The sequence below is a fragment of the Drosophila takahashii genome, chromosome 2R, assembly GCF_030179915.1.
Source record: "Drosophila takahashii strain IR98-3 E-12201 chromosome 2R, DtakHiC1v2, whole genome shotgun sequence".
Classification (NCBI taxonomy): Eukaryota; Metazoa; Arthropoda; class Insecta; order Diptera; family Drosophilidae; genus Drosophila; species Drosophila takahashii.
Window position 1 is genome coordinate 24758617 of NC_091679.1, and position 20944 is coordinate 24779560.

The following is a 20944-nucleotide window of genomic DNA, read 5'->3' on the forward strand; positions in this document are numbered from 1 at the left end:
TGTGCGCCGCGGATGTTGCTAAATATGCTAAAAGTTGGCTTTATCACGTTCCTTTGTCTGGTCTGGTCAAGCTAAAAAGCGCCCTGTACTTTCTGGCTTAACATGACGTATGCGTAATATTCAAATTAGCCCCTGCACTACTCCGTCAAAAACATGGCTGGAAGTCAGCCACGATAACAGTCAATCAAAAAACCATCTGCAACCCAGACCAATTTGCATGTTGATCCGCACTACGGACTCCGGACTCCGGAGGAAGGAAAACTCTGGCCAGAGTCATAGTTTCGCATTTGCACACACATAATCATCGGGCGGACTACCAAATCCCCTTGTTTTCGCTGCAGCTCTTCCCTTGGCCCCTGGTAGTTTTAATGTCAGAATAGTATTAGCCCCAAGGGCCAGCTGGAGGCATCCCCTTTGTGTGCCTTGTATTTGTTATTGTCATTGCTGTTGGCCCACAATGTAATTTGGTTTGGATTTTCACGACTTGTTGGCTTTTCCCCCTCGCCCGTTCGCTTGGGGGACTTTCTGCAGCTCTCAGTCGATGTTATTTTGGTTTCCCAATTTATTTATTTCCAGGCACTCTCCCAGCTAGCTGTCCATTGTGCTGCTGCCACATTGCAATTTTCAAATACATCCGCAATGGATGTGTATTTTGGTGTTCTTTTTTTGGGATAATACTCTCGGAAAAGGTTTGATTAAAGTACCAAGGCAAATAAGAAACGAAAATACTTGATTATTTTATTTAGGTGTATATGACACATGCATTATGCAGATCTTGAAGACAGGGCTAAACGTGCGTGGTAAATTTCTTCTATTTGTACTCATATCGTTTTTACCACGCAATACTAGTGAAATTGATATTAAATATCTCCTTTTCGGATATTTTTTGACTTAGAAAAAGAAAGCAATAAGCAATATGGCGACTTAAATTATGTAAATTCGGTATTTCGTTGTCTTTAAAGTGAATAATATTTGTTAGAGCATTCAGATGATGACTTGCATATCCCAGCGCGTATCTATTGTTTCAAATTCAGCTTTCAATTTAAATTGTTCGGATTATTCTTTTTCTATTGTGTGCATTGAAATTGTGTTTCGGGCATTTGTTGTGTCAACACCGAGTGAACGAGATAGTGTCACCCACAACGTCCCCCGATCCCATCGCTTTGATTTCTGCGGCAGACAATGGGACGTCGCTAATGTCCCCGGGGAATGCTGAGTACATATATCTATATGAATATAGTGTGTTGTATCGTGTGTCTGCTGATGTGCGGGTATTGTATTTGGTTAATTATTCTGGTCGATTTAAGCATTTAACTTTTGAAAAGAGCTGTCAAATTGTGATGTCAGGACGTCAGTTGGGCCAACAACAATGAGAGCAATATTGCGCACACAAAAGTTAAAGAAGAATCGCACTAATCGTTGAGCGTTTCAGCGTGGGTGGATGACGTCTTAAAGTTGCTCCAACAGGTCTCCGGCTGATTGTTTACTTTTCACGCCCTATATTGGCCATTGTTATGGTAAAGACTTTATAATAATTTAGGAAAAATACAAAGTGCTGCTGCACATGTTTACATGTCCTCCTTATCCTCGTCCTCATCTTCCTCTGGCACGCCCACCGCCTTGTCGGGATAGAATTTCTTGAGAATCCTGTTCACATCCGGAACGAGTGTTTCGTAGTCCAAGGGGAACTTGTCGCGACGCGGCGGTCCCTTCTCCAAGCCAGACCACAAAAGATGCACGGAGGTGCGGGCATTTTGCGAGAACCCTATCTCGAAGGCTCCTTCCCGGGGCACCTGTCGTCCGTACTTGTTCTTCACCAACTGGAACTTGCGCTCCGGAATCCGCTGCTGCAGGAACGATCCACACTCGTCGGCCTTGGTCTGGAAAATGGGGCACTCGTACGTATGCTCGATGTAGATCATGGAACGCTCTTTGGAGAAGTGCTCATCGTCGGCCCAATCCACTTCCTTCTTCTTCTTACCCGGACCCTTGGGTGGCATTCTTGCTTACTAAGAACAAGTACAATTTTGAATAATTTAAAAAAATTTTTATGTAAATTTCCAAAGCCGATTGTGTTTTGAGTGTTAACAATCTTTTTATTCATAACTGCTTCTTTGATTGATTGCTTTTTTGGCTTTTTTATGATTTTCTGGCAAGAGTACTGTGAACCATAAATCTTATTTCGTATTTTCAAAGTGCGCAGCGCTGTCCAGAATATTTTTACTCAGCCTATTTTTAAAATGCATGACTATCCGAAAGAGCCAACACATGAAAACCCGTGCAACAAATATTTAGTTGTTAATTTGGCTACATTGACTGACAACGCAGCCGCCTTTAAAAAAAAATATATGAAAACAAATTCAAATCGAATAGATGCACAAGCCAATGCTTCCATTCGCTCCGGCGGTAAATATTTTTCTTTATTCTTACGCTTATATATAGATTCGGACATATATGTATCCATGTCCACAGATCTCCAATATAGACGTCAATTTATGGCACTGTCTATATTCATGCAGAACAGCTACTCAACCAATTCTATGCATAACAATAATATATTGTTGGACACAAACATGCATAAACAATAAAATGAAAACATAAAAAAAGACCAGTATTTAAAGAAAATAATTTATCCTAGGATACAATTTTGCGGCTGACTTTCGTATATCCTTTTTGTGAAATTTGTAATATGTTTTTATTTCAATTTCCATAATTTAGGGGCACGAAAAATATAATTATTTTGTAATACATATAGATAGTTTTTAATAACTCATTAGTTCGATCTGAGAAAATTTTGCACTCACTGAAAAATACGCCCTCTAATATGTATAACATTTTTCATAGTTCTTTTAAACTCACATAAGAACATTAAATTAAGCCAATTTAAAGCCGTAAAATGCTTGTTATATAATTTTGTATTTTTAAGTTGAGTCGTTTAAATTTGTATTTTGGAACATTAACATCAGTGCAACAATCTTTTATTTGCTTATTTTTATTGGGTTCTCTGAGCGAGACTGCCAATGGCCATTTATTGCATTTTATTTTGCCATTCGTGGCGGCTAAAGTTAAATGATTTTTTGCCACAGCTGCCCACACATGGCACCGAATATTCCCCGCCCTCCGATGGCGCATGGTTTATTTATGCAATTTTCCCAGCATCGGTTCTCAAACAGCAAAGAAATGAAAGCATACAAATTGCAGCCAAAGCTGGGCATTTTAATAAAAAACCAAAAATGCAATTTGCAAATTAACAATAACGGGAATGTAAACAACGCCAGTGACGTCACAGCGGGGACAGCCCGAAAAAAATAGAAATAACAAATTCGAAATCAAGCCGCGGGGTTAAAAATGCGGCGTTCGTTATACATATTTATGCGCATAAACTGTGTATTTAAAGTAGGACCGTTTTAAAGCAATATTCAAATGAAGCAAAAAATACATTTCAGCCACAGAACTTAACGAATGTATCTGTATTTCGAGTATCTGACTGTGGGCCTGTGTTGTGGAAAAATAATCATCGATGCTGCGGCGTCAGTGGGGCAGCGCCAAAAGCAACAAATTTAAATATATTTATTTATCCGAATAGCGGAATATGTATCTCGCATCGCACACGCATGTCCGCACATACTTCAGATATATTTTTAAAAAATCAAAACGACATATTCGCTGCAGCGATTTTGAAATACAACAGACGTTGGCGTCGACGTCAGCGTCGCCAGAGATCGGCGAGCGAAGATTTTTGGCGGCTGCAGGCAGCGGCACTCGATCGTACCGCTTAGTGCCACGTCGTGTCTCAGAGCGCCCAGGCCACGGGCCCCGAACCGTACCGCTAAACGGAGAAATTGAAAATTTTAAAACGAAAAAAATAATTTAAAATACTAGAAATATCAGAACTCCCCGTCGTGGAAAAGTGAGTGCCGTGCCAGTAGATCGGGAATCCTTTTTGTTCGAACCACAAACAGCCAGCAGCATCCTTCGTAATGCAGGTCTTCGATAACAATATGGTAAGTGAAATCTGCCCTGCGGCCAAAAGCCATTCGGGCCCGTGCTTACCCAAGCCAAATTTATTGTCGCCGCCCTGTGTATACCTAGCCACACTTAGCCCAGTTAGCTTAACCCAGAAATGCCAATACACAAATTCCAGTTCCACAGTTTTCCTCGCACAACCCCGCCCATTTTGGCCGCAGAAAAGGTTCTTCTTTGCTAAAGTAAAGGAAAAGATAGCGAGGGGGAGAGGCAGCCAGGAAGTCATGCGGTGCTCAGAACGGGCCGCCAAATTAATTACAAAAATTCACTTAATGGCCACGATCCAAGTGGGTCAACGTACGTATGAGCCACTAGAAAATTTGCGAAATGAAAACTTAAGTGTTCCGCAACAGACTTGTCAAATTTTACCGTCTGCCTGCCATAAAGTGCAACTCAAATTGTTTAAGTATGGCTAAATTATAGTCAGATTTCTAGAATAAAAATCATGACATTGAGGCGGACTATTATGGACATTCCAGAGCCATATTTTCCACGAAAGTGGACCTTTTCAAAATAGAATACATCTTTAGCTTTGGCCAGACGAAATGCTTTTGCAATGCCAGAATTTTCCATTCCATTTGATTCGTCCGCATCATCTAAAAATACATATCCATATCTTTATTAATAATAAAAATAAGCTTGGAGACAAACCAAACGGAGACCAATAAGTATTCGCCGGATACTGATTTCTTGGCAGCTGAGCGACCCCATTAAGTACATAAATCGTCAGGCGCGCTCGCATAAATATATTTGAACCGGCAAAGGCAGATAGATAGGTTCGAAATTGTCGCAGGCGGACTTCGACCATATGTAAGGCACTTACAGAATGTGGCATTAGTCACATGTGGGCTAACTTAATCCCAAAATCGGTGGCAAGGTCGCCGGATGACGAAAGCAATCCGAAATGACACCGTTGACTTCCTTTTGATATTCCATGCAGCTAGAGGCGGTATAAATAGATCCGGCGTTTTACAATTCCGGCTAGGGAAAAATAGTCCAAGAAACCGAAATGGAAATGGTTTATTTTCAGGCCGAATAAATCAATTGGCTTCTGTATTTATGCAGATGCCACCATTTGATTATTTCGCACTGTCGTTGATTTATGGCCAATGGCCAAAAGGGGCGGCTGAGGTTGGGGGAGCCACTTTCCATGCCATTCTCCTACATTTCCCATTTCCCACTTCCCAGTCGCTTTCCCTCTTTTTCGAGAGTATTGTGCACGTCATGTGTAATTGCTATACGTCAATGTCAATGTGTGGGTTAGGGTCTGATAAATGCAAGCATATGTAAGTGCTTGTGGACGTTCAGGATCCTGTGGTTGCAATTGGTTAGCCTAATGAAATAGCCGATGATGTATTGTTGGCAAATATGTGCCTGTCCATTTCATCAGCCTTTCGAGGGGAATGTTAAGCAGAGCAAGCATGTGCCAGTATTATCGATCTGAATTTCAAAGAGAATCAGCCAAAAATGTTAAATACACGGAAGTCTTGAGTCAATAAATTGAACTAATTCCATTTCGTAATGGTCTTTCATCAGATTTCGTTGATTGGCAGGCATAAGAATATCTCTAGGGACAGTGGAATAAACCATGGCATAAAAAGAAAATGGTTAAAGGAAAATTAATATGTAGAATATATACACACAATTAAAAGCATAAGAAAACATTTAATAGCACACACTTTTTGCATTCCGTTTGTTTCCCATTTTACCCCCTAGAAAGAAAAACAATAAGTGTGTGCAATAATTTGCATGTTCGCCTTGTTTATCGATCAAAACACAAACAAACAACCCGCCGCAATTGTTTAAATATTTCCCAAACAAACATCTCGCCCAGCTACACTGTCCGGCTATTTATACATCGAAACTGAAATGTTAATTCGCTGAAATGAAATGAATAATTAAATCGGGATATACATATAAGAGATATGACTAATTGTGCGCTGCTATATCTTCCATCCATTAGCGCCGTGCCTCGCGACGCGCCTCCCTGCGCCGAGGCTCGATATCGGCCTTGCCGCAGAAGTCGCACGAGATACCCTGGGACATATTCGATCGGCTCTTCATGCCCTTCCTCTTCTGCCAGGCGGCGGCCATCGTGAGCTCGTACCTGCTCCACGCCCTGGACATCTCCAGCATCTCGACCTTCGCCGTGTTCGTCTGGTTCGCCCTGGCCACCGTGGGAGCCGTGCTCTTCTACCACTTCGTCAAGGTAAGTCCAGTCCCCAGTCCTGTTGCAGACGTCTTAATCCCGGCGAAAACCGCATATGGCTTTGGGTTTCGGTTTCAGAGCCATGGGCGGCCATAAGTTCGGGATATGTCTGGCGGTCCGGTCCGATTTGCCTCGGCTCGGTATTCTTTTCCTCTTCCGTTTTGGCTCGCTCCGAGTGCCAAGCCAAAACCACAAGTGTCGACGGAGGGTCTCGAATGCTAGGCAAAACAAATCAGTGGCACTAAAAATAGTCGAGCCACCAGAAAATCCAAAATGGGCAAGGGGTGTAGGGTAAGGGGTCCTGCGGCAGGCACGTCGTCAACTTATGCTTAACCAGACCGGAGGAAACCCTTGACTGTGGATTTGGCTTCGGATTTGCCAGCGTTTGGTATTTCAGAGCTTACTGCCTGGCAGCCAGCCGGGAAAATGAAAATGAAAACAAATAAATAAGCAGCTGGGGAGGGGACGTCCTAAAGGGGAAACCCGAGCAAAACTTGCTGAAAGAAAAGGGTTTGGTAATGAATATAAATTCGCAAGTAGGAAAAATGTGGAGTCTTGATTCACTTGAGACCAACCAAAAATTGCCAGGCTATGGCAATGGAAAGGGACCATCTAGTAAATTGTTAGTCATTTCAATATCCCTTCCAACTCTCGAAGAATTTAAGGGCTCTTGAGACAGTCAATAATCTTAAATTATGACTTTAAAAAAGACTTTATAAGTCAGTGTTAACATCACAGACACTTTAAGTAGTCTTAATTTGTATTGCATTTTGCAGGTATTAATAGTCATGTAACTTACACTGTTTAATTAGATGGAGGTTTAAAGCTTTAAATAAAGTTCTCCCGCATTAAACTAAATCCTTCCGATACCTAAACATCCCCATCATTCAATTCAATTGCCTCCCATGATTTAATATTAAATATTAAAAGCCTAGAGGGCCTTTCCAAACATCCTGTTTGCCCGCGCCTTGCTCAATTAAACTTCTAAAGAGCTCAGACGAAATACTCCTCGGGACATGTGTGCCTTCAATAGGATTACTTGCCCTTATCTCCTAGGATTAACTGCGTAAATTACCACATTGCGTATACGCAATGCCGTGGAATCGATTGAAGTTATCTCTCGATTTCACACCATTTGCTTCGATGCACATTCATGATTATGGCGCCGACAAAGTCGGTAGATAATTCAAATTTGTGTGCACTTTAATTAGCTTTCCTCGGTGGAAGGAAGGGGCGATGGAGCGAGAGGGAGGTAGGTGGGCCTCAAAAATGACATTGGCCATTCGCTGCCTGGCAATTACAGGAGGATAAGAGACCCGAGCTCTGTGGCCGCCATTCGTGGCACGTAGCCGTCGTCCTGTGCCCGTCCATATCGTATCCGTATCGGGCGGATGGCATTGTCCTGGCAATTGCAGGCTGCTTGTGGCGCACTCAATGCGATGCGCAACCCGACATTAAGGTAATAAGCACGACGGGAGGATAATTAACAGCAACAGCAGCAGATGCAGCCGGAGTAACTGGCAGAAAAACGTGGTGGCAGGACTCAGCTGTCTCGTTTTACCAAGGATTTGTCAAGGACAACGTTGCGAGTTCCATGAAAACGAGAAAAACCTCTTAAGTGGACGTCCAGAAAATCCCCAGGAAAGAAAGCAAATTAGTTGATTACTCAGCAACGTTCCATCTTGTCTTATTTTTTATTCACTGAATTTTCATAGTTTTAATGCGAAAATATATTATTTTAGGCCAAATCAAAGTAATATCTATCAATATATGATTTTTTTATCCCCGTTACTCACAGAGCAAAAGGGTATACTGTATTCGACGGAAAGTACGTAACGTTTCCGACCGTATAAAGTATAAGAAAATATGTTGTTGTTTTTATAAATACCTATCGAAATGTAGAAGAAATTTTATAAATCGAACCATTCATTTGAAAGTTATGAACAAATAATGAAATTCAAGCAGTGCAAGCAGTCTCCCTCACCCTTCCTTTAGTAACGGGTATCTGATAGTCGAGGTACTCAACTATAGCGTTCTCTCTTGCCCTTATAATACTACGGTACTTACAGATTTAAGATCCTCTAAGTTAAATCTCTTTTACAGTAGAAAACTCTTGCTTCTCTTAGTTGGCAAATATAAACATGATGCCTCTCTCAGCACAGAACTTTTCGATTCCTGACTTTCGACGGAATATTTGCATAACAACAATAAGAACGTCCTTGAACAAGAGGCTTGTGTATCTATTTTTAGCCACGGCAACAGAACTCGAGTTGGGCCAGGAGTCAACACTCCCTTTGTGGGCCGAAACAAGAAAAAGGAAACGACACGGAATGTCCTTGCCTTTGATTAGCTTCTCGGCCCAACTATTAACCCGATTTTCGTTGCCCGCTGTCGTTTCGCATCAGCATTTACATGTGCGGAGTAGATAAAGTTATTTGCAACATGCGTGAATCTATGGACACATCCCGGCCGAAAGTGGCTGTTTGTCCTTGCACATCACGTTGTGCATTTCATTTTTATGGCACGACCGTCGAATTAAATTACACGCACGCACACTTTCGCGGGGATTCGAGGGATTGCGATGCCGATTGGGGTGCGGGTGGGGATAGGGATTCGAGGGATTCAAGGGATGGCAACTGTTGACGCGACAGCACAAATTGGGTGCAATGAAATGTAAATGCGCAGCTAATGAAATGCTCACCGACGCCGCCCACTGCCGGTCACGCCCCTCCGCCGCCCCCTTTTGGTGTGGCATAAATCCCATATAATTCTCGCTTAAATTGCAGCTGTTGCAGGTGGCAGACTGCGTACTATTTCGCATCGATTTCGGCAGCGGGCGCCTCTCGCAGCGCGAGTTACACTCAGCTTAATGTGCATAATTAAGCCCACAACCCGCTTCTCCCCATCCATCTATCCATTCTCCTGGGGGTCTCTGGTCTGGGTCTGCGAAATTTCCGCGAGCGACGAGCAACAGTTTCCCGGAACAAGACACGAGATGGGCAATGGAAATGGTTGCGGGCTTGTCAGCTGCCAGAAACAGTGTAAATAATTGAATTAATAGCTTCGTGTGAGCCACGCTAATGAGCAGTTGCTCAACATCAGCAACGCCCACTGCAACACGCCCCCATTCCGCATTCTGCCTTCCGCATTCCTCGTTCCCGTTTCCCTGTCCGTCTTTTAAATGTAATTGAATACGCGGGGATCTTGAACTTATCAGCGGAGAAAGTTACTAACTGGCCACCTGAGCCAGGTGAATCCGCAGTTGATCCACTCCGTTTTCGGTTACGCCGTTGTCGTGATCCAGCCACTCGGACGGAAAAAGCCAGAAGTTTCCCAAGAATTTTGTACACTTAGCAGAAATACATAACCAAGGTCCTTTATTCTGGAGACTAAAAACTCATGAGAACTTTAGCTGAAGATGGAAATAATTTAATACACACCCCTCCTCTCTGTGCTCAAAGATAGAGTTCATTTAAATTATATCAGCACTTCCAGGGATCAGTCTGAAATTAGAACTATCAGATTAAAAATAAATATCTATTTTTGGCATACGGATTCAGGGAATTTAATTAATTCGCTTACATCACCATGGGAGAACACATATGTATCCCTTGTATCTAAGTGATTAAAAGGTTTTTATATGTTTCGGAAAAAATCTTTTTTTCCCCTGAGTTTTTTTACACTACCATTAGCAAGGATATATAGTAAAATTTCCTTAATTTTAAAAAGTTTTCTCAGTGCGTGGATACCATCTGGCTGGGTTGTGATTTCGCAGTGCATCTGAAACAATGTCCTGGTGCCTTGCACTGTTTATTACCCAGTAAACCGTCTACTTAGCTCCCTAGGTTTTTGCTGGAAACGCACAGCTTCCGTACTTCCCGACTGCAGCACACTTTGTCGCAGTTACAGCTCCATAAAACTTTGGCCGTAGACAAATTTTACGCTGATTTGTGTGTTGTGCACGCAGAAGAAAAAATGTCGAAAGAACTGTTTGTCAACGGGAGCGAGTGCATTCGCAATTAGGGAACGGTCATGATGGCGATGATGATGATGATGGTGGAGATGGAGCCGGAGCTGGAAGCTGGAATCTGGGGTCCCCGGGCCCAATACACAGGACAACTGAAGGCTGTATAAAGGGCGGTTCTTTTCGCTCCGCCATGCTCGCAAACAGCCCATAAAAACTCATTATGGGCGAAGTTTCGTTCGCTTGTTTTTACCCATCGGTTACCCCACTTCGTTGGCCTTTGTATCCAGCAGATACATATACTCCTCCGTTTTCTGTTTCGGTTTTATGGTGTCGCGCGTGGCCTGTTGATTCACACACGCACAACAGGACACCCCCACCACCACATACACACTCACACATAAATACACTGAGGACATTCAGAAATGGCAAAGGCGTGCCCGGCCTGACAATGGCTGGAAATGAAGGACGCGGCAGATGGGAGCTGCGAGCTGGGACATGGGACTCGACTACGCGCATTGCGTTTCTTAGAATTGCACGCCATTAAATCGCCTTGACAACTCCCCCTGCCTCAGTTGCCCCAGTGGCCCTGCCCCCTGGACATTCCATTCTTTGCTGTGCTGCGCACTTTAGTTAAATTAAAAACCAATTGCAGACGAGGCAGCCGTGCATCCAGCGCGCATCGCACATCATGCTCCGGCAGCCAAAGGTCAGAGGTCGAAAATTGTGGGTAAAATGCGGGCAAAGCAGCCGCATGATTGGCAGCCAGTTCATTTGACATTTCCAATATCTTGACTTCATTTTCCTGCTGCAGACAGGTAGCTCTGCCCGGATACACATTTTTGTAAATGGGTTCATTTTAATTTTTCATATTTTTCACCTCAAGTTATTTAGGTTTTTTAGAAAAAGTATTTATGTATTTCTCCTGAATATTTAAATATTTTCGTCACAAAATGTAATGGTGTTCTAGTCACGGCCCATTACTTCGTTAAGAGGTTTTTGTTTTTTATTATGAATAGTGTAATTTGTAAGTAACCAATCAAGTTCTCCCGGAAATAAAATATTATTCAATTACTTAAATTTTAGAAATAATGTCCAAATGTACAGAAAAAGAGACATGTAAAGAATTCGCGATTACTTTTTTTCATAATTGTGCTTTTAAATTGCGATTTTATTACAACATGATTTAAAACATTAGTATTAAAATAATTTACTTACCAAAACAATTGAATCAGTAACCTAGCCCAATTAGAACCCCTAAACAAATAGGCTTTTTATTGAATTGCTCTAAGTGTATCCTCTTACAATTTAAACTTGATTTTCGTTCACTACATTTTTGTTTTTTTACAAGTACTTTAATTTGCCAGGAAAGTCCTGCCCATAGGTTCTCCTTGCCAATCTTACTGCCGATCTCTGTTCCAGCTCTCTTCCTGTTTCTATACTAAAGCCTTGTTACACTACATTTTAATTAACAGCCATTGCCAGGGGCAACATTTTTCGACCGGATACAATGGGAATTTAAATACAGATAAATTTCCATAGGGAAGGAGGGTGTGGAGCCTAATCCTTCGTTTAAACACCCGCCGAGAGATGTTGGCTAACAGGCTGAGCTGCCATAATGGCTGGCTTGGCACAAAGTCAAAGCTTTGCGTGTTGCCTGCCTCACACACTCGCAATCGCACCCACACACCCATGCCTTCTGTCCCTGTCCCCTTTCTCTGTCTCTGTCGCTCTCGCTCGATCTCTAATGCCAATACACAGCCACACGGAGATACATCGGAATAAGAGAAACAAGCTGCAAATTGGCCTAGGTCTCCTTTGGTACAACGCGTGGTATGCGCAATGCGAAAAGCCTTTAATGCCGACGCTGTCGTCTGCGGATGGCGTGAAGTTGGCACAGGTCCTGCCTGCCACACGCCATCAGGATATTCAGGATACTCCGGATACGACGTGCGTGCGTTGGTATCGGTGTATCGGTGAGTGTGCAGGAAAGCAAAACACAGAAATGGTTTTTAACTTTCCGGTTAATTAATTTATTACAGCTTAATACGTTCAATGACTTTTGGCGCCCGCCTCCCGCGTTCCGTTTGTCTTGGCTGTCATTTATATTTACCCGCCGCCCACCTCCGATTTTTAGTTAATTTATATTTTTGTGGGGACCAGCCCCCTCGGATTTCACACAGTCCACCCCACTTTCGACCACTCTCTCTTTTGGCCGTATTTTATTCGAAGTCTATTTTTAGCCCCTGATTTAATATGCGTGCATGCGTGTGCGTGCCTCTCTTTGTTTCGCATTTCTTGGATTCTCTTTTTTGGCCACATTTCGTCGCCTCGCTCACAAAGGATACCGCCCAGTGGGTGGTGTGGGCAAATGGCATGGGCCGGGGCATCCTGGCTGGAATGGCGACACAGCGAGGACAATTTGTATGCGGTTTGTTTGCCATTTTTCACTTAAACTCCGACTCCCCCGACCAGCGATATTGCACCATTTCGCTTATGTAGATTTATTTCGGGGCCTCTCGAGCGGTCAAGCGTGTCCCGTTTTCTTGAGAGGTTTATGCGTCTGCCAGGATAACGCAGGGGGATAAAAATAAAATAATAAAACCAGAGCTGGGGACCGATAAGCGAGCGTTAGCCCGGCTCGTTGTCCGGCATCGAACGGGTTCAATGGTTTCCAGGCACGGAATTAAATCTGTTTACTTCGATACTCATTTTATTTATTACGAACACTAATTTCACCCAGGAAGTACAATAATAAAACTGCTTTATTATTTCACTTCCTGGTTATTTATTCTGTTTATGGCTGGACAGTCAAAGTTTTTCGATTACTGGCGAACGTTGGACCACGAAAATATCACCCAAACGAAAATCAAATTTGTGCAGAACTTTCTTGTCGTTTCAAAAGAGTTTTAGCAATTTATTTTAAGTAGTAAATATTTAATTAGCTATTTATTTTCTATCAAAGAATATTTAATTAATATTCTGTGACATCGCTTTAGTCATTAAAATTTTTGTTTTAAAATTTCTAAAAGGCTTTAATGCGTCTTTGAAGAAAAAGCAAACCAAAAAGATCCAAAGAAATTACTTACTTAATTATTTTTAGATTAATAACCCCCAAATAAGATAGAAAGTAAGGTAAGTTTTTTCTTAAATACCAAAAGTATTGATTTTACTTAGGTGGGCATGCTTCCGGTCAACATATTTTCACAACTTTTACGCAGTTCATTCCACAACCCACGTTTCCGCATTATCCTCGAAATAGGAAACGGTGTATTTTGCACCCCTGGACAGTCATAAATTTATTCACGCAAATGAGCCACATGTTGGCAGGTTCATGAGTCGGACTCCTCCTTATTGTTGTTTACATTTTACACTCATAACTTTCACCTCGCCCACGCCGACACACGTGCCGTGCCAGAAACAGAAAATGGAGAAAAGTGTTTCGCTAACACTTTCACCGCCTCCCCACACATTATTCGATGGGGCTGGGGCTTCTCTGTAATATAGAGACAATATCTTTTCTGGCTAACAGACGCACAGAAGCCCTTTGCTTTGCCAACATAATGCATTATATAAATATTACGCATACGCCGCGGTGTACGTAAGCCGGAGGTAATGAGTCCGCCGAAAGCAGCTGCAGACGGAGAATCGCGTGCCCGGCGGCCATTTATCAAATTCGTGGCTAAAAGTGCGCGTAAAGAGCTTCGTTTTTGGGGCTCTCACAACCGCAGATAGCACCTGCTGCTCTTGGCCAGCGAATAAATCTTCCACTTCCAGTTGCCGGCAATTAAAATGCAATAAAGGATGCATTTAAATTGCCAAAGCACAAAGCACGGCCGAAGGATAGCAGGGCCTGGGGGTCCTGCCTCCTTATTGACTTACTCGCTCCTAATGCTCGGCATGCATTTCCGAGCCAAGTGCTCAGTTAAACGGAATGTCTGACATGCACCCTCTAGGTTGTTGCAACTCAAACTTCTGCCGTGCTCTATTTCGGGGTGCATGCAACTTGGGTTCTATTTCGGGATCGCTTTATAAAAACCGCAAGCCATCGTGTGCTCACAGAGCCGACATGACCGCCCAGAGGTGCGATGTCAGGCGGTGTCAGGTGGGGGGAATGCGGGAAGGGTGGCAATGAGGGCGGAAGGAAAGTGGCAAATGGCAGCTGGCAGGTGGCAAGAGTCGGTGGCAGTCGCTTGCGTCAAGGGGACGGCTGTTTCATGCCTTGCACGTACTCACTGCACTGTCGAAATCTCCTCTTTTTTTCGAGCTCGTTGTTTCGCACTTTGGCCATTGCCAAGAGGAGCTGTTAAAGAGACACATCAGAAGTGAAAACAAGAGAGAACGTTATAGTCGGGTGCCCCGACTATCAGATACCCGTTACTCAGGTAAAGGGAGTGCGAGGGAGATGGAGATAGAGATAGAAAACGTTGATCACGCATAACTTTTTAACGAATGGACCGATTTGAAAAATTTCTTCTACATTTCGATAGGTATTGATAAACACCATAAAACTGCATTTTTACTTTTCCGAAATATTGAAATTTTTAAAATCGTATATAAGGGATTGTGGGCGTTAGAGGGGGCGTGGCACTCTTTTGAAACAAACTTGCGCTGCGTAGGAACTCCTAGAATCTGCATGCAAAGTGTCAATCTTCTAGCTTTTATAGTTTCCGAGATCTCAGCGTTCATACGGACAGACGGACAGACAGACAGACGGACAGACGGACAGACGGACATGGCTAGATCGACTCGGCTAGTGATCCTGATCAAGAATATATATAGTTTATAGGGTCGGAAACGCTTCCTTCTGCCTGTTACATACTTTTGCACGAATCTAGTATACCCTTTTACTCTACGAGTAACGGGTATAAAAAGGTTAAAAGTGGGGTGAATGGGCTAATGGCCTTCTAAGAACACACATTGCAAGCCACAAAAAGCACAAAATCCTCGCATTGCAAATTCAGATAGTGAATTCTGATAGTGTACTCAAGTCTCAGTGTTTTTTCAACATAAAATATCTGATTTTAAAAGAAAGTGTTATTTAAACAATTTATGGGTCATTTTGTAGACTTGTATACAATTTTTAAACAAATTTTGACACAATTTATTATTTTATCCGTTCAAATATTTAAAACATATTAGTTATACAAAATGTATTCAATATATCCAATTTTTACAAATAGTATATGTCTTATATTCAACAACTAACATAATCAAGTCCTAAAAGTTTTATAAACCTAAAATAACTGTTTTCAACCAGACTTGAAATTTTGTGGATATTTACCTCTAACTTAATATTAAATATCAAATCATTCAAGTTGATCTAATCTGATTTGATGTATTAGCTAACCAATTATTCACCCCCTTGATTTGAATCTTCCCACAATTCTGAGTCCAAGGCGTTTATGTATCCTTTTTAAATACATTTTTTGTGCAAAACTTTATTCTACGGAATTTATTCAATAAATTCATTTTCCGGAATACACGCTGAACTAAAACTTTTAATTGAACTACCCCTCTTTGAAAAGGTCATAAGTAAAACAAGCAATTAAGCGGGAGGTAATTAAATATTTGCTCAGGCAAAGTTATAACTGCTTTGATGACTTGGAAGTTCAAAAATCCAACAGCATCTCTGGGCTTCTTAATAAGGATTCTTTGGAAACCCAATCCCAGGTTCTGCTATCGGGTTTCTTGAGCAGAAGCTGCCACAATTTCTGGTTTCCCCCAATGCACTTTAATTGACTCTAAACATTTAGTTGCTTGCTTTTTTCCCACTTTCCTTTTATTCCAGCTTTTTGCTGCATTTTAATTGCTCAATTCCGTTAAGTCAGTTGCTGTTTTTACTCGCAGCAAAGTTTAAAGTAATTTATGCTGAACCGCAATAAATTGGGGTGGCAGCATAAGAAACTAAGGACGAAGAATGCTCTGTGCATTTTTAGAGCAAAAGTTGACCCAAAGTTTGCAGCAGTGCGCACTATATCTAAAGGAGATTCGCGTAAAAACCGTAGGAACATAACTTGTCGGAAACTTAGACAGGATTCAGTGGGTGGTACCATTACCAAGCCAATGCTTAGCTCCCGAACGCCCCCCACCGACGAGTGTTTGTGTTTTTATTAACGCCAAACAACGGCCAACAGATTTCGATAAGCCAAACACTTATGGCCACAATAAAATGTCGGCCAGTCTTAATGGGTGTCAACAGCACGGCCAATAATAATACACCCGTCTTGGCCCGCTTCTTTTTTTCCACAATTTTACGAGCACTTTATAACAGTTTAATAGCCCGAACAATGAGTAGTCCTCCCACCTCCCGTTTCTCGAAACCGATTGACGCACACTGGAGCCGGCCACTCGAATCGCGGCGAACTATATTGGTTAATGGTGGGTGCCATGATGGATATGACACTATCCCCCCGCAGAATCCAGAGGACAGATTCCAGGACAACAGCCGCAGCAGGAGTGGGGGTGTGAAGTGACTGAGGCGTGTGTCTAAAGCGGAAGTCCTAGCGAGCACACGTCTTCCTGCTCGCCCACTTCAACTTTCCATCATCATCAGCGTCTCAAGCGCCGTGATGAACTTAAACAAATATCTGTGACAGCCATCCAAACATCCTCAGCCCGGAGTCGTTCCACGCCCGACTTTCGCTTTGAAATCGAAAGCAGGCGGCTTCTGGCGGAGGGAGCGAACTTTAATCGCTTTTCACAAAGTTGCCAACTGGCTGCCGCCTAAGCCCAGTTTTGTGACACGACTTTTAAGTGGCCGGTCTTAAAGCCCACGGACGTCAATTCGGCTGGGCCCAAAGGTCAAACTTCTCACACAGTATGCTAAGAAAACTTTGTATTTGGGCAGAAAAACGAATAAGAAGACACGGCTCAACAGTCAACTAATTAGCGATGTGATTATTGAACATTAATTGGCACAAGAGTTGAAAGACCCAGCATCAATTCGTTCACCTCAGACCCATACACGTTGATAAAAATAAAAGATATATTAATGAAATTTTTTAAGAACAGATTTGAGAAAAGGAAAGACTGATTTTTTACACTTGTGTAAAAAAAAGTCCTAATGAAAATTACAAGTTCCTAATGTAATTGGGAAATATTGAATATCTTTCTTTTTATTTTTGTGTGTGCTTCTTAAATTCAATTCTCTTGGATTCTTAAATATGTTCATAAATATTTAGCAAATTATTTAAAAGTAATAGTTTTAATTGCCTTTTCCCTTCAAATATAAATTGTATTGATTCAAGCTTAAATTGAAGCGTTAAAACCAGGAACCAAAATCTTTATACACCAATATTGATTTATTTTTATTTTTTCTGCAATTATCTAAAAGACAAAAAAATCTAAAATGTGCTCATGACTCCGTGGCTTTCTCTCTATGTACAGGTATCCGCTTCGGGCAAGGGCGTGCTAATCACCGGGTGCGAGGCCCCACTGGCCTGGTACCTGGCCAAGAAACTGGACGACCTGGGCTTCACCGTTTACGCCGGATTCAACACGCCCATCGAGGATTCGGACGAGGCCAAGATTCTCAAGGAGGAGACCTCGGGACGCATGAAGCTGCTGCATCTGGACGTCACATCGGATAAAACCGTAAGTTTATCCGTGGGAGGTCCCGAGCTTTTAGCCGAGTTCACAACCGATATCCGTTACCCTACGTCCTTAGATTTTGGAAGCTGCCCGCTATGTGTCGCAACATTTGCCCCATGGCGCCGAAGGATTGTGGTCTGTGGTGCACTGCGCCCACTGGATAGCTTTGGGCGAGCTTGAGTGGATTCCATTTGCCGTGCTTCGCAAGAGCTTGGACCTCAACCTGTTGGGTAAGCGGAGACACACGCATGGCCAAGAATAAGGGCTGCAGTTACGATTTCGAATTTTCAAAAGGTGCCGCCCGCCTCACCCAAGTCTTCCTGCCACTGGTGCGCCGTGCCCATGGTCGCGTGGTCTTCCTGACCTCCGGCCTGAACCGCGTCCCGTCCCCCGTCCGGGGAATCCAGTGTGCCACCCAGGCGGCCGTGGACTGCTTCGCAGCCTGTCTGCGCCAGGAGATGCGCTCCCGGGGAGTGGATGTCTCCGTGGTGGCTGCCGGAGAGTTCGCTCCCGGCAACGGCTGGCTAAACGAGACCGAGCTGCGTGACCAGGTGAGAATGGAAGCTAATAGCGACATTGCACTAATATGCAGCACATAATGGTCTGCACTGAGAGAAATAATTTGTTTTAGGAAAACTAAAGTTTAAATTAATACCTCGCAAAGGATTATGTAAAACTAGCAATTAAATTATCAAGATTTAATCAAAGTTAATGTCCAATTTTCTTTTTTTTTTAATAAATATTTTTTTTTTAATTTCAAATTAAGACAAGAGAGAACGCTATAGTCGGGTTGGTGTCCCGACTATTTAATACCCGTCACTCAACTAAAGGGAGTGCAAACGCTGTACGCGGGTTGGTGTCCCGACTATAATCGTAACTCAGCTAAAGGGAGTGCGAGGGAGATAGATATATATAGATATATTGATTGCGTATAACTTTTTAATGAATGGTCCGATTTGAAAAATGTCTTCTACATTTCGATAGGTTTAAATATTTACAACAAAATTGCATTTATACTTCTCGGAAATCTTTAAAGATGTGCGCGCAGGACACTTTTTAAAATCGTTAGTGGGCGATTGTGGGCGTTAGAGGGGGTGTGGCGCTCGGCTGAAATAAACTTGCGCTGCGTAAGAGGCCCAAGAATATGTGTAGAAAATCTCAACCTTCTAGCTTTTGTAGAATCCGATATCTCAGCGTTCATACGGACGGACAGACGGACATGGCTAGATCGAATCGGCTAGTGACCCTGATCAAGATTATATATACTTTATGGGGTCGGAAACGCTGTTACATACTTTTGCACGAATACAACATACCCTTTTACTCTACGAGTAACGGGTATAATTAATTGTTAAATTTTAGACATAAAATTTAAATTAAATGTCCATAGTTTTTGTAAATACATACTAAATGCAAGTAAGCTAAAGGATATTAAAGAAAACAATGTTATTGCCTAGATAAACTAAAGTTATTTGAAACTCAAAGTGGTTTTCAAAACACACCTGAACGCTGGGGATTTTCTCCACGTGGAAGGCAAAGCCTTTTCATGCTTTTAGTTTTATACGATACGATAACTATTTCCGAGCAACGGGGACTGCTAAAACAGTTTGCGGGGAACTCATTAACTTGGCTTCTTCCCATCTTTCCCCTGGCATATTTTCCGCAGGCCAAGCAAATGTGGAACCAGCTTTCCTCGGAACAGAAGAAGACCTACGGCGAGGATTACTACGAGGCGGCCATGACGTCGGTGGAGAAGTATTCGCGCCAGGTGAGAGAGCCACCCCTAGAAAACGTGTGTCCGGTGGCTAACGAGTGTTTAATCCGCACTTTCTCGCATTTCCATTCCAGGCGGCCGACATCCAGCCCACGCTGCGCGTCCTCATCGATGCCGTTACCAGGACCTTCCCCATGGCACGCTACACTCCGGTGACGGCCACCGAGAAGCTGCAGATCTTCCTGGCCGAGCACCTGGCCCCCTCCCTCTACGAGTCGCTCTACGGCGAGCAGAAGAAGTTCGTCTACTGACCACCCCGCCCATATCCTTTGTCCACCGAAACGGCCTGATATTCTTGTTATTCGGAAATTGTTATTCATTTATGATTTTCCCCGAAATCCGTCTTCCCCCTGCTCCTTGGAAGGACATCCAGAAAGGAACTGTAGCCGGGAGCACTGTTCGAGGAGCTCCGCCAGTCGATGAGCATTTACGTCCTTCTCTCGATTATTCTCATTATTCTCCCTTCACCGAGGCGTCTGTGGGCGCCTGCATAATATTATTTTCTTTAGTTGCTAGAACGAATTGTATAACGACGAATAAAATGAAATGGAAACAATAGAAATCTGAATATGAGTTTTCAGTTCACTACATTCATTATTAACAGTTTGAAATATATTTATTTTAATATGCACAATGTGCACATCATTCTATACAAAAATAAAAATGGTTTTAGAAAGTTGTTTATTTATTTTAGGCATTAGTTTTCAATTTTAAAATTGCACCGATTATCTATACATTTTATAAATGCTTGTCGAGTGTCGGCTTTCACAATGTCTCATTGTTTTTGCATTTCCTTCTTCCCATCTTCCATACTGAAGGATTTTTCAAATCCTGTTAATTGCTCTCGATTGACATTTGTCGAGTGCCCGGGCTTAGTCTTGTCATTGCATTTTATGGAACGATTTGTGAGACATCTAGCTGCATAAGCAGGGCCTCTTCCCAACCTCCTCCCACCGGCAACCTGGTAAACTAAGCTTAAGTGCAATGCCAGGAGAGCAGGAGGCAACTCGAATGAGACGGCTGCCAAGGAACACGAAGGAGGACTCATAAAAATAAATTCAATAAATTTTTAATGCGTTTGATTCAAAGCAACAATGACATTTCCGCCGCTACAGAAGCTACAGAAGCCAAGGACTCTTCGCGGCAGGAGCTCAGGTGTTGGAAATTCCCAGGCCGCCCAATGAGCTGTTAAGGCTGCTGTAAGAGACACCAAGAAGTGCATAACTGGGGCATAAATCTGCCATGGTTGTTAATGTAAGCCGCAACTGGCGGATGTACCCTAATACCCTCCCCCTCCCCAGGTGGCACGTTCGAACTTTTTAAGGGTAAGCAAACAAAAAGTTGCAAGGGAAATGAGTCGGTTAGCTAAAAATACATA

General features: G+C 42.8%; 2 protein-coding genes across 3 annotated transcripts; one reads left to right on the plus strand and one right to left on the minus strand.

The window, feature by feature from the left end:
- Positions 1–713: 713 nt before the first annotated feature.
- Positions 714–2100, minus strand: LOC108057577 (selenoprotein H). Of its 2 annotated transcripts, none has more exons than XM_070213706.1 (2): positions 1573–2100; positions 714–1497 (listed from the first exon to the last, which is right to left on the minus strand). In XM_070213706.1, exons 1-2 carry the CDS (start codon positions 1998–2000, stop codon positions 1491–1493), a joined length of 435 nt encoding a protein of 144 aa, XP_070069807.1. In that variant the 5' UTR covers positions 2001–2100; the 3' UTR covers positions 714–1490. The 2 variants fall into 2 exon arrangements, with proteins under 2 accessions (XP_070069807.1, XP_070069808.1); XM_070213707.1 differs by having other exon boundaries at positions 1550–2099.
- A 1662-nt stretch (positions 2101–3762) lies between these two features.
- Positions 3763–20104, plus strand: LOC108059521 (D-beta-hydroxybutyrate dehydrogenase, mitochondrial). The gene is made up of 7 exons (XM_044392797.2): positions 3763–4004; positions 5990–6235; positions 17589–17795; positions 17869–18022; positions 18087–18343; positions 19459–19560; positions 19641–20104. Exons 1-7 carry the CDS (start codon positions 3981–3983, stop codon positions 19815–19817), a joined length of 1167 nt encoding a protein of 388 aa, XP_044248732.1. The 5' UTR covers positions 3763–3980; the 3' UTR covers positions 19818–20104.
- The last annotated feature ends 840 nt before the right edge of the window (positions 20105–20944 follow it).

What these genes read in the sequence shown, in the direction of transcription:
- LOC108057577 (XM_070213706.1), bottom strand. Translation starts at nt 2,000, where the DNA reads ATGCCACCCAAGGGTCCGGGTAAGAAGAAGAAGGAAGTGGATTGGGCC.
- LOC108059521 (XM_044392797.2), top strand. Translation starts at nt 3,981, where the DNA reads ATGCAGGTCTTCGATAACAATATG. An exon ending in AGACCGAGCTGCGTGACCAG is followed by an intron (nt 18,344 to 19,458) that starts GTGAGAATGGAA and finishes TATTTTCCGCAG; the next exon opens with GCCAAGCAAATGTGGAACCA. An exon ending in TGGAGAAGTATTCGCGCCAG is followed by an intron (nt 19,561 to 19,640) that starts GTGAGAGAGCCA and finishes TTTCCATTCCAG; the next exon opens with GCGGCCGACATCCAGCCCAC.